General features: G+C 38.6%; 1 protein-coding gene across 1 annotated transcript in view; it reads left to right on the top strand.

Annotated features, from left to right (window-relative positions):
- The window catches only part of plcl5 (phospholipase C like 5), a 197,626-nt gene that overhangs the window by 163,853 nt on the left and 19,235 nt on the right, over positions 1-14,538 (top strand). Inside the window, exon 5 of the mRNA XM_057818015.1 lies at positions 13,552-13,661. Within this exon, the coding sequence (XP_057673998.1) occupies positions 13,552-13,661 (110 nt within the window). The remainder of the gene's footprint in view (positions 1-13,551; positions 13,662-14,538) is intronic.

Below are 14,538 nucleotides of genomic sequence, written 5' to 3'. Positions count from 1 at the left end.
GAAGTGGTGATATATCCCAAAAGCTTATCGATATGCTCCTGCCAAGAATCTATGAATCGTTTTAAAAAGGTGTCACTGTTCGGGGAAAAAAAAAAGCGTTGCTACCAAAATCTTCCACTAGCATAGTGTCTTTGATGGCTCATTAGCTGCCATTGACGACGTTAGACGTTCAATCCATTTTGACTGTCAATGGCATTGAACCAGAACATTCACAGCCAGTCTTCCCGGTTTTGGGGGCATTTATAGGCTACTTTATGTTCATTTTAGGGCTTTTACAGGTCAATTCCTGCTAAATTGGAGTCACTTCACATTTGGGGACACTCTCGGTGCCACTTCCTGTTCAGTAACCCAAAATCAACAGGAAGTGATCTGTAAATGCCCCAAAATCAACAGGAAGTGATCTGCAAATGCCCCAAAATCGACAGGATTTGACCAAAAATCAGTTTATTCTATACTGCAGGGCTGCAACTAAAGATTATGGTATCACTTTACAATAAGGGTCCCTTAATTAATATTAGTTAATGCATTTTTAGACAATAACTAATGTTTAAGTAGCATTACAATAATTAATATAATTGCCTATCTAACATTTATTAATATATTAATTAACATGAGTTAAAGCATTAGCTAATGCATTAGTTAATGCATAACAAGACAGTAACTAATGGTTTGGTAAAATTAAAAATATATATAGGTCTATATAGGGTTAGGGTCAGGGGTGAAAGTGGCTAGAATTTCTTGCCGGAACTCTCCGATGCGAAGGTCGCCACGGAGCCAGAAATTTTATTTATTTATTTATTTATTTTTAGTTTTTTTTTTTTTTTTTGGGGGGGGGGGGGGTGTAAAACCTCCTAAAACTACTGAAATGCAAAGAAAACTGTTTTGGATCAGTTATTTCTTTAGCACATATAAAAACTGATTTTCATTCAAAATCATATTTTTTTTTTAAGATTTGCAAAATTAAAGTTAACAAAAACAGCAATTACCCCAACCTCAATCTCCTAATTTTTATTTTCCCTCATTTCCTCACATACGAAATGCCAAACCTCCAATTTTAACTACTTAAGAACATAGGATGTATATCAAAATTGAAGTTAATGTAAACGTTAAATTTTTTTTTTTTTTTTTGTTAAATAAGATATAAGTAACATACATTCAGAAAAATAAGTACAAATGACTTATATTATGCAGAGTGAAATGGAATATATTTTGAAGCTCGCGCAAACATTGACTTTTTTTTATCATAAGGAAATGAATAAGTAGGCTAACAATATTGAACAAATATAAGTCCAAAGTGCACATTGACAGCTAAGATGTTCTGAACTTCCCCATCAGAGCAAATAAAACTAAATACTATAAATGAGCCTCCTGAACTCTTTTCTTGCTATTAAGATTTGATCCATTTTATGTTGCATTGCCTTTTTCTTTGGTCACATCAATTCAACAACCTTTGTTTGTTTTGCTGTTCGAGAAAACATGCACATTCTAACCAATCGGAACTGCGTTCCGGCCCTAAATCTTATACCGGAACTGCGTTCCTGACCGTTCTGGCCCACTTTCACCCCTGGTTAGGGTTTAGGATTAAGGGTTAGGGTTTGTTAACTTTGCATTTATAATTTCTTACTTAAGGGACACATGTGCTACACTTTACAATAAGGGTCCATAACGCATTCAGCAATGGTTAATTAAAGTTAAGTAATACTTATGAGGTACGTTCACGTGAAATAGTACCATACTTTAGGTTAGCAGCACCCAAGGACTCAAAGAGCAATGTTTCTCATTTATTTACTTATTGTAAAGTGTAGCACATGTGTCCCTTAACTAAGAAATTATAAATGCTTAAGTTCCCCCCTTAACCTTTATTTTATTTTGAAAAACTAATAACTTTTAGAACTCGTTCACTTTATTTGGATCCTCACTTTTTCAAAAAAAAAAAAAAATTCATTTTATTTTATTAAAACCATTTTAGATTTCCTTTTCCACAATATTTCTATATGATTACACATTTTTAAAATGACTAATTGCTTTACTTTTAATATTACGAGATTAATCTTAACATATTTCAGATAGATATCTACGTATTTAGGATATCTAAAATGTTATCCAAATATGTTTCTCTAATTGGTAGGATTTTTTTTTTTTTTTTTTAAATAAAAATGCATTTTTTAAAAAAATATATAGGTTCTTTTTAAAGTTTTTAACGCAGCTGAGAGGATAACAAACATTAATGACATAATTTGCCTCCTCTTTGTGGAGGTGGTAAAATTTCCCTTCAATTCCAAACAATTATTAATAATATTCACTCTCTATTTAGACTTTAGCCAGCCTTCCTCACACCCCCGCATTGCTCAGCTCAAAGGCTCAATTTAATATAGGAGAAAAGTTCTTTATGACATAAACCTCGGCCTCCTCAGCGTACGAAATGATGTTTATGGTTTTGAAGAACAATTACACACTTAGCTCTGATAGCGCCCATCCGTCTAGCGCTTAAACGCGCCTGCTGAGTGTCCCCGAAGGTCAAAGTTGGCGGTGATTTGCGGCTCTGGGTTGTCTGTTATGTGGCATTCATTTGTACTGTATAGTAAATCATCCTCGCTCTGTAAATCAGGAAAAGGTTTTTAAATGTTTTACAACTCAACAAAAAGTGTGTGCAGACTTTTTATATCCACTGCATCCAGCAAACTAATTGCCTTGACACCTTAACCCTTAGCCCGATTTTGCATACCTTCAATATTGCTCACATTGTTCACAAAGGCCTGGTTGGTTCCCTTTTTATAGGACAACATAACCTTCATGTGCCAACTGTTGTTTTCTTCACTCTGACCAATTGATATCAACATTTTGGTCCCATGAAGACAAAATATCCTAAATTTGTTTGTCAAAATTTGTAATATTGATGTCCAACTGACAACCAAACATGCTCAACGAACTGTATTGAAGCTAGATAATATGTATTTAACTTGTTAGGATGAATTCAACAAGGAAAGAATGAGACTGAATTAGGGTTGCAACTAACGATTATTTTTATCATCGATTAATCGGACAAATGTCATTTTTTTCAATTAACTTCACAATTTAACTTGAACTTGTTTTAGACATGTTGTAAGTAACAATGAAGGCAAAATAGATGACTATTTTTTTTCTAAAATAATATTTTATTACAACTTCCTGACTTAACTGTAGTTACAACTACTGTTTTAAAGCAAAATGAAGGAATCTGACCTTCTCGCCAGATTGCCGGAATCACACCAGCCGAACCGCCAGAACCGCGCTAGCGCATTTCTAACGACCCGGGCTGGCAGAAATCTGACAACCTGGCCAAAAGGCCAAACTTACCTTAGTCTTAACACTTTGTACTGACTCCATTTTAAAAGCTGGAAAAAGGCTTCGAAACACAAGTTGACAATTCATTCCAAGTCAGCAGCAATCATAAAGCACAGACAGATCCAGGCGAGGAGGCAAACTGGATCCAAGGTCACCATATCACAAGTCAATAAAGATTCCTGAGAAAAATGACGTTTATTTAAACATTCAGTCTTTTAAAGGCTCTGGTGAGGCAGGCTGTGATCCGGAAGAAGCGTGTGTTTGGGGGTTGTTTAGGATTATTTTCTGTTGCACAGGAGAATTCGGGCGTTACTGTTGTCAGAGCAATGAGAGTTAAGGATTTTTCCATCCTCAAGGCCACGTGAGTGCTGAGTGTTCACTTCTCACTCACGGCGTTCTCTGTATCAGATGATCCTTGTGGCAAGACAAGATGTCCCGCCATTTGTTCTGGACTGTCCAGAAAAGTTGATTGCGGGATTTGGTGGTGCAGACTTGGGCTTGTCTTGCCTATCACCTGCTTGTCAGCGTCAGTCTTGCCCAGTCAGCTACATGACACGCGCGTTAGGCTTCCATGGTCAGAAGGCGTCCTGTATCTGTTTTGCCCTTTGCTGCCCGTTGTCCTGGCGCTGCAAATTCTAATCATTTCAAGACCAACTCTTCAAAATAAAAAATTATAGAAATGCTATTTATTTTATATTGGGTGTGTTAGAGTAATACAAATAGTCTAACTGTAAAAACAAGAAAAGATACTATTCCTTTCAAACACTAGGGAACTTTTCAAACTTTGTAAAATATTTTCTTAACATTTGTGATGGTATGTCGACTAACAACTAGTTGAATGACACCTCTGTGCCTGAGGGTGTCTGCATCGCTTTCACCGGTACTAATTAACTTTGAGGAGGATGGCAAGAACCCTGCCACACCAAAAAACTACAAATGTGCTGACTGCTTGAAGGCAAATGTAACTTCCCTCTTTCCCTATTCGTTATGAAGACGGAAGTCGATATGAACGCTTTCGCGCGAATTCTGCAAAGATGGCAGAGCAACAAAATAGACGAAAAGTTTTGTCTGAGGGGACAAAAAAAGAAAAAGGGAGGCTACCAGGACAAAAGGACACTTAAGAGTAAACATTGGATGGGCTTTCACTTGCCCGTTTGCACCCTCACTCGCCAGCGAGATAGAATCATGGGAAATGTAGTTCTTCACGGTGCTTTCCGATTGGAAAAATGACAAGAAAAAACAAAAATATGGACGTACAGTAATCCCTTGTTTTTCGCGGTTAATGGGGATAAGAACCCATCAGATAAGTGAAAAACCGCAAAGTATCGCCCTCCCCCCAAACTGTGTGTGTTCAATATAATTATTCAGATTTAGCATTGGAAAGAGATATGTATAAGACATGTTTTTCCATTTTTTCCCACAAAATATAATTTAAAAAAAACATTTTTTATATACATATTTTAATAAGTGGTTTTAAGCATTTCAAATGTTATAACTGTATAATAATTATATTGTATAATTGTATATATAAATGTATAATATAATGAAACATGTTACTCTCCCACTTTTTTAAAACAAGAAAAAAGTAGAAAAATGCTTGTCTTTATTAAATGCTTCATTGTGTAAATCCAATCAAATCTGCTCAAGCTGCTCACTTACACACGATCAGTTGCCACAGCAACTCTTTAACAAGCTAAATGATGATTGACGCATGCCGCGCTTTGAAGCTTTCGCTTCCAAGCATCTCACCTTAACTATTAGACTATTGTCTGGGATTTAAAAAAAATTCGACTAATCTATAAGTGTAGACAAAATGAACTCAACAAAACTACCTCACCTTAATGTCTGTCAATCATTGTTAACTTTAATAAGCAACTCCTGACCAAGAAAAGCAGCAGGAGAAAGAGTGAGACTACGTGATTGGATCTGGACAGCTGATCTGTATTTATTTTTTAATTGAAAAAAAAGTCTGTGTTGGACTGAGGGCGTGAAGTTTGAAGCGCAAAGTAGCGAGGGACCACTGTAAACACATGGTTCATGCAGCGTTTTATTGCCTATTTACAGTATGAGGGCAATAAAACTATAAAACTCGAAAGGATTCATCATCCGTTTTACCGTTTGGTGTATTGACTTCAGTAAAATCAAGGGTGACGCTACACTTCTGCATGGTCAAATTCGGGGTACGAGGCTTGTAAGACAACGTGTACAGAGAACACGCCCAGTGGCGGTCCTGGCTACTTTCGCGCCCTGGGCGAACAACCCCATCAGCACCCCCCCCCCCCCCCACCCACCCAAACTACCCCCCCCCCCGCCGACATCAAACACAAGAATGTGTTACGTTTTTTACGTTATTTTCTGATTCTGATTCTGATCCTATTGACACACTACAAATTATTTTAAAAAGCTATACCACATAAAGCTTACAAAACATCATTTCAATGTATATGACATGAATGTTATTTAAGTTAGCATAGACCCACGCATAGCATTAAAAATTCCACAGGCACGGCGTACTATTGTTTACCAAATTCCCAGACTAATAAGCCTGTGTGAACTTGCACTTGTTGTGTTGTAAACACAAACTAGCCTACTGGAGAAATGGTAGCTGCTAGTTCAGCAAAGCTAACAATACAGTCGTCTTCTGTGGCTAAGTAGCAACATATTAGCAAGAGGATAATAACATAGCGTATAGGCTACTGTTTCATTACATGCCCAATTAACGTCACTCATAGAGACCTTTATCTTTACCTTTATCTTTTGAACGTTTCTCCTCTTCTTTCCTTCTTTTCCTGAACTGGGCACCTGATGGTTTTTTTGGTCGTTTGTCCATGATGCAGCACCCTTGACTCGACTCGACATCATCACCTTTTGCGTCCGTCAACCACCAGAGTCAAGATTGACTTGATGTAAACAAATACACGTTGATGCAGGCACAGATTCGTTGTTCTTTTTTTTTTTTTTTAACATTTTACAAAGACATTTATTGGGTTATGTCATAACCCGATACATTTAATAATATCTATGTTAATTTCATGAATTAAATACAATTTATTTGGAAGCAGGAGTTTGTGTTGTGTGGCCTGGGATCATGAGAGGTCAGTCTATCCCCCGCCCCCCTTCTTGCTTTTCCTCTGAGAGTGAGTGAGACTCGTCCTGCTCACTCACTCTGCAGTTGCGAGCAGCTGATCCCCCTCCCGTCTCCCCCTGCCTTTTCTTCTGACACACACGACTCTCAGCAGCAGTTGACATGATAGTAAGGGGCGCCCTAGCGCCCACTCTACTAACTTGACGTGGAAATGAGCGGTATTAGTCTAGAAAACTAGCGGATTTTTTTTTTTTTTTCTCGAGGGCGCTTGTGCGCCCCCAAATAGATTGCGCCCTGGGCGGTCGCCCACATTGCCCATAGCAAAAACCGCCTGTGTGTCCACACACCTTAAAAGGTCTTCAATGCCCTTGCTGATGAAAGAAGATTTTCACTCAAAATCTCTCGATACATGGCCCCATTCATTCTTTCCTTTACACAGATCAGTCATCCTGGTCCCTTTGCAGAAAAACAGCCCCAAAGCATGATGTTTCCACCCCCATGCTTCACAGTGGGCATGGTGTTCTTCGGATGCAATTCAGTATTCTTTCTCCTCCAAACACGAGAACCTGTGTTTCTACCAAAAAGTTCTATTTTGGTTTCATCTTACCATAACATATTCTCCCAGTCCTCTTCTGGATCATCCAAATGCTCTCTAGCGAACGGCAGACGGGCCTGGACATGTACTTTCTTCAGCAGGGAGACACATCTGGCAGTGCAGGATTTGAGTCCTTGGCGGCGCATTGTGTTACTGATATTAGCCTTTGTTACTGTGGTCCCAACTCTCTGTAGGTCATTCACTAGGTCCCCCCGTGTGGTTCTGGGATTTTTGCTCACCGTTCTTGTTATCATTTTGACGCCACGGGGTGAGATCTTGCATGGAGCCCCAGGTCGAGGGAGATTATCAGGGGTCTTGTATGTCTTCCATTTTCTAATAATTGCTCCCACAGTTGATTTATTTACACCAAGCGTTTTACCTATTGCAGATTCAGTCTTCACAGCTGGTGCAGATCTACAATTTTGTCTCTGGTGTCCTTCGACTGCTCTTTGGTCTTGGCCATAGTGGAATTTGGAGTGTGACTGACTGAGATTGTGGACAGGTGTCTGTTACACCGATAATGAGTTAAAACAGGTGCCATTAATACAGGTAAGGAGTGGAGCCTCATTAGACCTCGTTAAAAGAAGTTAGGCCTCTTTGACAGCCAGAAATCTTGCTTGTTTGTAGGTGACCAAATACTTATTTTCCACCATGATTTGCAAATAAATTCTTTAAAAATCAAACTGTGATTTTCTGGGTTTCTTTCCCACATTCTGTCTCTCATGGTTGAGGTTTACCCGTGTTGACAATTACAGGCCTCTCTAATCTTTTCAAGTGGGAGAACTTGCACAATTGGTGGTTGACTAAATACTTATTTGCCCCACTAACGTGCAAAAAAATATATGCGTTATTACGGTGCTCCCTTCTGCACTAGTACTTAATAAGGTGAGCTTTTGTTCACGTGCCAGTCAGGCCATTCTTGCGGATTATAGATGGCTTTGTGGGGGTCATCCCAAGAGCCTGCTGCCACACTGGCTTATTAAACCCCCTGCCAGGACCACCCCCACGTCCCTTCCTTATCAGTCTGGTTTCAGGCTACTTGATGACGATTCCATTAACGCGGAAATCTGAGGGATAAGGATGTCCCGCTCTCTATCTGCCTTTCATTAAGGTCATTGTTGGACAGTGCATAAATCCAATGTTCATATTCTGGAATGTAATCAATGTTCACCTCCTTCCATCTTTGACTGGTTGACTTTTTTACAAACGCACCTCACTCTGATTAAGAAGCATTGATGCGCTTGATTGGACTTGCACCCTTGTGACATTTAAGGAGGAGGATAAATGCTTAAGGAGGCTCAACAGTGACCGTCTTATTCAATTTCAAATCAGTGTAGGAATAGCCATATTCATTAAAAACAATGGATTAGACTGGCCTTGTACCCCGCTAACATGTCTTTTGGGTCTTACGGATATTATTCAGGAAGGAATTATAGTTCGCAGTGGTAATGTATCGTAAGATTATGTATCGTCTGATTAATAATACTGAAACGATTGCTCAGTTGCATTTAGCAATACAGAAATATACTCACCCCAGCTACAATATTAGTTTGGACTGGGAACCTCTTGGTACCTTACGATACGATTTTGTGATACAAAACTCACGATAGCGATGATCTGACGACATGGCGATACAAGGATTATCGATACATTGGTCAGGAAATCATTCTAGGATATTCTACAGAAAACTAATTAACAGAAAAACAAGCTTGTAGTGTGAATTGGAATTAGTTTATCACTAGTAGACGTCCAATCCATTTGAACTGGGAGGGTGGCAGCGAATGAACATTCGTTCATTCGCTGCCATCCCTCCCACTTCAAACGGATTGAACGTCTATGGCTGTCAGTGGCAGTCAATGCCAGGCAATTAGACAATTTTGGGCCATTTAAGGTCTCGCTGGAACAGCTCCAAACAAAAGTTCCAGCATCATCACCTTGTCCAATGCAGATTCTTGACTCTTGACACCTTGTCCAATGCAGATTCTTGACAAGTTGATGATGCTGGAACTTGTTTGGTGCCGTTCCAGTGAGATTTACAAAGATGATTGCCTGAAGAAGACATCAAAATTTCCTCAGTCCTTGATGATATGGGGCTACATATCAGGCAAAGGCACTGGGGAGATGGCTGTGTTTACGTTGAAATTTTAGACAGCTTTCTTATCCCTCCAATTGAAAATATGTTTGTGATTTTTCAAGATGACAATGCATCATGCCACAGAGCTAAAACTGTTAAAGCATTCCTTGGAGAAAGACTCATCCAGTCAATGTCATGGTCGGCATATAGTCCTGACCCCAACCCTATTGATAACCTGTGGTGGAAATTGAAATTAAATTAATGCATGGATAATCTGGCAACTACACAACACTCATGAATATATAACAAAGGAAGAATATAATGTACAAGAGATGCTTAAATAAGGCACAAACAACTGTGGTGAGATGGCCAGAATTGCTGCAGACGTTAGCTAGTCCATTTAGCTCTCACTTTTTGCAGTGAGCTCGCATTGACTTATGATTACGTCAGCAGAAAGTGCTGGAACGTATCAAAACTAATTTCCATATTGGCCCGAATATAAGACGGTGTTTTTTGCATTGAAATCAGACTGAAAAAGTCGTCTTATATTCGCGGTCTAGACATCATACCCATTCACGACGCTAGATGGCGCCAGATATCATTGAAGCAAATGCTGAACTTGAGTAATGTTCTGTCAGGACAGATCTCAGCTACTCTCAAGTTTAACCAGTTTGCATTATTTTATTGCAATGTTTTTCCTTATTCAGATTTGTTTCAAGACTACAGTTACAGTTAGACCTCACTTTGATAATTATTGCAGTTATTGCAATTTCATTGTTTCATCACAATAGATTGGTTTATTTACATTTCAAAAACCAGAAGCCATTCATTTACGAATGTGATTGCACTTTAGTTTACATAAAGGTTCAGATATTAGGATTTGAATGAGCCAAAATAGCATGCTTTTTCTCTCAAATATATTGTTATAATATTTTTTTTCAGATGTAATGTAATTATTTTCTGTTTAAAAATTAATTTGGTATTCAAAAAGTCTTTTTTCAAACTTGAGTCTTGAAAAAGAGGGGGTCGTCTTATAATCAGGGCCGTCTTATATTCGGGCCAATACAGTACACTTAAACAACAGGCAGGCAATAAGTGGACATGGCACTGCCATATGCATATTGTCCCAAAACCGATAATGAAAACCCGATGTCGGTGTTATCCGATATCATTTTAAAATGCTTTCATTGGTCGATATCGTACAAGTCTATTAATGTTAGGGGTGTGACAAAATATCGAAATCGTGATATATCGTGATACTTTTTATCCCAAAAGGTTATCAATATGCTCCTGTCAAGAATCGAGATATCGTTTTAGAAAGGTGTCAATGTTTAAATAAAGAAAAACTTCCTGTTCTATAATTCAAAATAAACAGGAGTGACCCATAAAATACCCCAAAATCAATAGGAAGTTACTGAAAATCAACAGGTAAAAGACCTTAAATGGCCCAAAATTACCTTATTGCCTGACATTGGCTGCCACTGATGGCCATAGACGTTCAATCCGTTTGAAGTGGGAGGGATGGCAGCGAATGCAATCGCTGCCACCCTCCCAGTTCAAATGGATTGGACGTCTATTAGTGATAAACTCATTCACAGTAGAAGCTTGTTTTTCTGTTAATTAGTTTTTTGTAGAATATCCTAGAATGATTTCCTGACCAATGTATCGATAATCGTTGTATCGCCATATCGTCAGATCATCGTTATTGTGAGCTGTGTATCGCAAATTGTATCGTATCGTGAGGAACCAAGAGGCTCCCACTCCTAGTTTCCATAGTCCTTAACCCCTTCAGACCTAAGCAAGCTGCTAAAGGACATGACGCGTTTGCATCTCTAAACCAATAAATACACTGAATTTAGTTGCTATTGCCATTTCTGGAAGATGATTGGATGAAATGTTACCCATCAAAATCAAATGAGTTTTGGCATGCCCTCATTGCTATTTATGGCTCTTTGAAAATGGCTGACCAAACGTAACTTTGAAAAGGGCAACGCAAAGTGCTGATTTCTCATTAAAAACACATTAACATTAAAAATAACCAATAAAAGCATGAAATATCCCCGACCAAAAATATTGTACTTTGTTATGGTGTTTGAGTAGAGTCAAAATCGATGCAGATTTTTTTTTTCTTGTCCAGCAGAAAAAATGCAGGTCTGAAGGGGTTAAAATGAAGGTTTGAGGACTGCAAAAAATTTGAGAATATTTGCTGTTTATTTATTAATTTGATCCATTTTTATCCTTTAAAAATAATAATGTTTTAACTATTAAAAATACTGAAAAAAGAACATTTACTACTTATGTTTTTGTTTTATAAAATAATAAAATGTTAATAAGCTGTAAAATGAACAGATACAGTGCCTTGCAAAAGTATTCGGCCCCCTTGAATCTTGCAACCTTTCGCCACATTTCAGGCTTCAAACATAAAGATATGAAATTAAATTTTTTTGTCAAGAATCAACAACAAGTGGGACACAATCGTAAGTGGAACAACATTTATTGGATAATTTAAACTTTTTTAACAAATATAAAACTGAAAAGTGGGGCGTGCAATATTATTCGGCCCCTTTACTTTCAGTGCAGCAAACTCACTCCAGAAGTTCAGTGAGGATCTCTGAATGATCCAATGTTGACCTAAATGACCGATGATGATAAATAGAATCCAAATATGTGTAATCAAGTCTCCGTATAAATGCACCTGCTCTGTGATAGTCTCAGGGTTCTGTTTAAAGTGCAGAGAGCATTATGAAAATCAAGGAACACACCAGGCAGGTCCGAGATACTGTTGTGGAGAGGTTTAAAGCCGGATTTGGATACAAAAAGATTTCCCAAGCTTTAAACATCTCAAGGAGCACTGTGTAAGCCATCATATTGAAATGGAAGGAGCATCAGACCACTGCAAATCTACCAAGACCCAGCCGTCCTTCCAAACTTTCTTCTCAAACAAGGAGAAAACTGATCAGAGATGCAGCCAAGAGGCCCATGATCATTCTGGATGAACTGCAGAGATCTACAGCTGAGGTGGGAGAGTCTGTCCATAGGACAACAATCAGTCGTACACTGCACAAATCTGGCCTTTATGGAAGAGTGGCAAGAAGAAAGCCATTTCTCAAAGATATCCATAAAAAGTCTCGTTTAAAGTTTGCCACAAGCCACCTGCGAGACACACCAAACATGTGGAAGAAGGTGCTCTGGTCAGATGAAACCAAAATTGAACTTTTTGGCCACAATGCAAAACGATATGTTTGGCGTAAAAGCAACACAGCTCATCACCCTGAACACACCATCCCCACTGTCAAACATGGTGGTGGCAGCATCATGGTTTGGGCCTGCTTTTCTTCAGCAGGGACAGGGAAGATGGTTAAAATTGACGGGAAGATGGATGCAGCCAAATACAGGAACATTCTGGAAGAAAACCTGTTGGTATCTGCACAAGACCTGAGACTGGGACGGAGATTTATCTTCCAACAGGACAATGATCTAAAACATAAAGCCAAATCTACAATGGAATGGTTAAAAAATAAACGTATCCAGGTGTTAGAATGGCCAAGTCAAAGTCCAGACCTGAATCCAATCGAGAATCTGTGGAAAGAGCTGAAGACTACTGTTCACAAACACTCTCCATCCAACCTCACTGAGCTCGAGATGTTTTGCAAGAAAGAATGGGCAAGAATGTCAATCTCTCGATGTGCAAAACTGATAGAAACATATCCCAAGCGACTTGAAGCTGTAATTGGAGCAAAAGATGGCGCTACAAAGTATTAACGCAAGGGGGCCGAATAATATTGCACGCCCTACTTTTCAGTTTTTTATTTGTTAAAAAAGTTTAAATTATCCAATAAATGTTGTTCCACTTCACGATTGTGTCCCACTTGTTGTTGATTCTTGACAAAAAAATTTAATTTCATATCTTTATGTTTGAAGCCTGAAATGTGGCGAAAGGTTGCAAGGTTCAAGGGGGCCGAATACTTTTGCAAGGCACTGTAGATAGATAGATAGATAGATAGATAGATAGATAGATAGATAGATAGATAGATAGATAGATAGGTAGCTACATAGCTAGCTAGCCTTTATTGTCCCAAAGGGAAATTCATTCATTCAAAAAAAAAAAAAAAAAAAAAAAAAAAAAAAAAATCACAAGTGTCAATAGGTTAAATAAATCAAATTCTAAATACATAACTGAGTATTTGGCTATCTTTCTTTCTAAAAACCTGGATAAACTACTAGTGCTAAACTCATTCCAATGCACAGCAGAAGCTTGTTTTTCTGTTTATTAGTTCTCTGTAGAATATCCTAGAATGATTTCCTGACCAATGTATCGATAATTTTTTTGTATCGCCATATCGTCAGATCATCGTTATCGTGAGCTTTGTACCGCAAATCGTATCGTATCATGATGTACCATGTTCCCACTCCTAATTAACGTCATAAAAATGTCGATAAATATTGTGTTCAAAATCCTCCTTACCTGTGCAGGTCTGGACTTCCACGAGGACCTACATCGCATCGGCGCAAAAGAGGGCTTGAAGGGACGCAAACTTCAAAAGGCCATGGAGAGCTACGCCTGGAATATCACCGTGCTCAAGGTGCTCCATCAACACATTCATTACATGCTCATTCCCACAGATGAGCTTACCTTCTAATTCCTCATAAGACGACGTGAGAGAAATACGTCCCTCCTCTAGCTTCCCTATATTGCGGTAATTTATGGAGACATGTAGCGCCACATGCCGCACAGGGCGGCTGAGCGGATATTTTGATCCCGGCATCCTCACGCCACAATTCATTTAATGTCGTGTGAAAGCGCTCCCCCGGCAGAGTTTTTTGGGTGAAGATGGATGCTTTCCGTCATTGAAGGCCAAACACGTAGCGGTAACCGTTTATCAAATAACATCAAAAGGGTGTCTGAGAATTATAACTGCCTGTTGAGAATCCCCCAAAGCGAAGATGATGGTTATTTTGACCATAAAATAGATTATGACTAAAAAGGAGCAAGTGAAATTAAACAATACAGTAAATCTTTTTTAATATGCTGGGTTTTTTTTGTTTTTTTTCCAGCTGTTCTGTACTTCCGCCTCACTATTACTGACTTTCTACTGTCTAGGCTGTACAAAATCATTCGCCACTTTTATGTGAAAGCAGAAAATGTATTGCATAAAAATACCCTTAAAAGAGCATACAACAGGAGAAAAAAAGTCTTAAATAGCATTATTATGTGAATTAGAATCCTATTTTAAGACAATTTGACTATATACAACAATTTAGCAAAGCGCAGATGACGAGAAATTTGTCGTTTAATCTGCCGGTTAGCCACGCCTACCATTATAGGGCTCTAGCGTCCCCAATAGGTGGGTGACGTCAGCAGGAGACTGGGCTCATCGGTTTTACTATTCAGTCCATCGAGGGGGAATTATTCAGAATGAGGAAAACGTGACGAAGAGAGCCGCAAAATGTCATTGTTTC

Source organism: Corythoichthys intestinalis, chromosome 16 (genome assembly GCF_030265065.1).
Source record: "Corythoichthys intestinalis isolate RoL2023-P3 chromosome 16, ASM3026506v1, whole genome shotgun sequence".
NCBI lineage: Eukaryota > Metazoa > Chordata > Actinopteri > Syngnathiformes > Syngnathidae > Corythoichthys > Corythoichthys intestinalis.
This window is presented reverse-complemented; position numbering and strand designations above follow the sequence as displayed.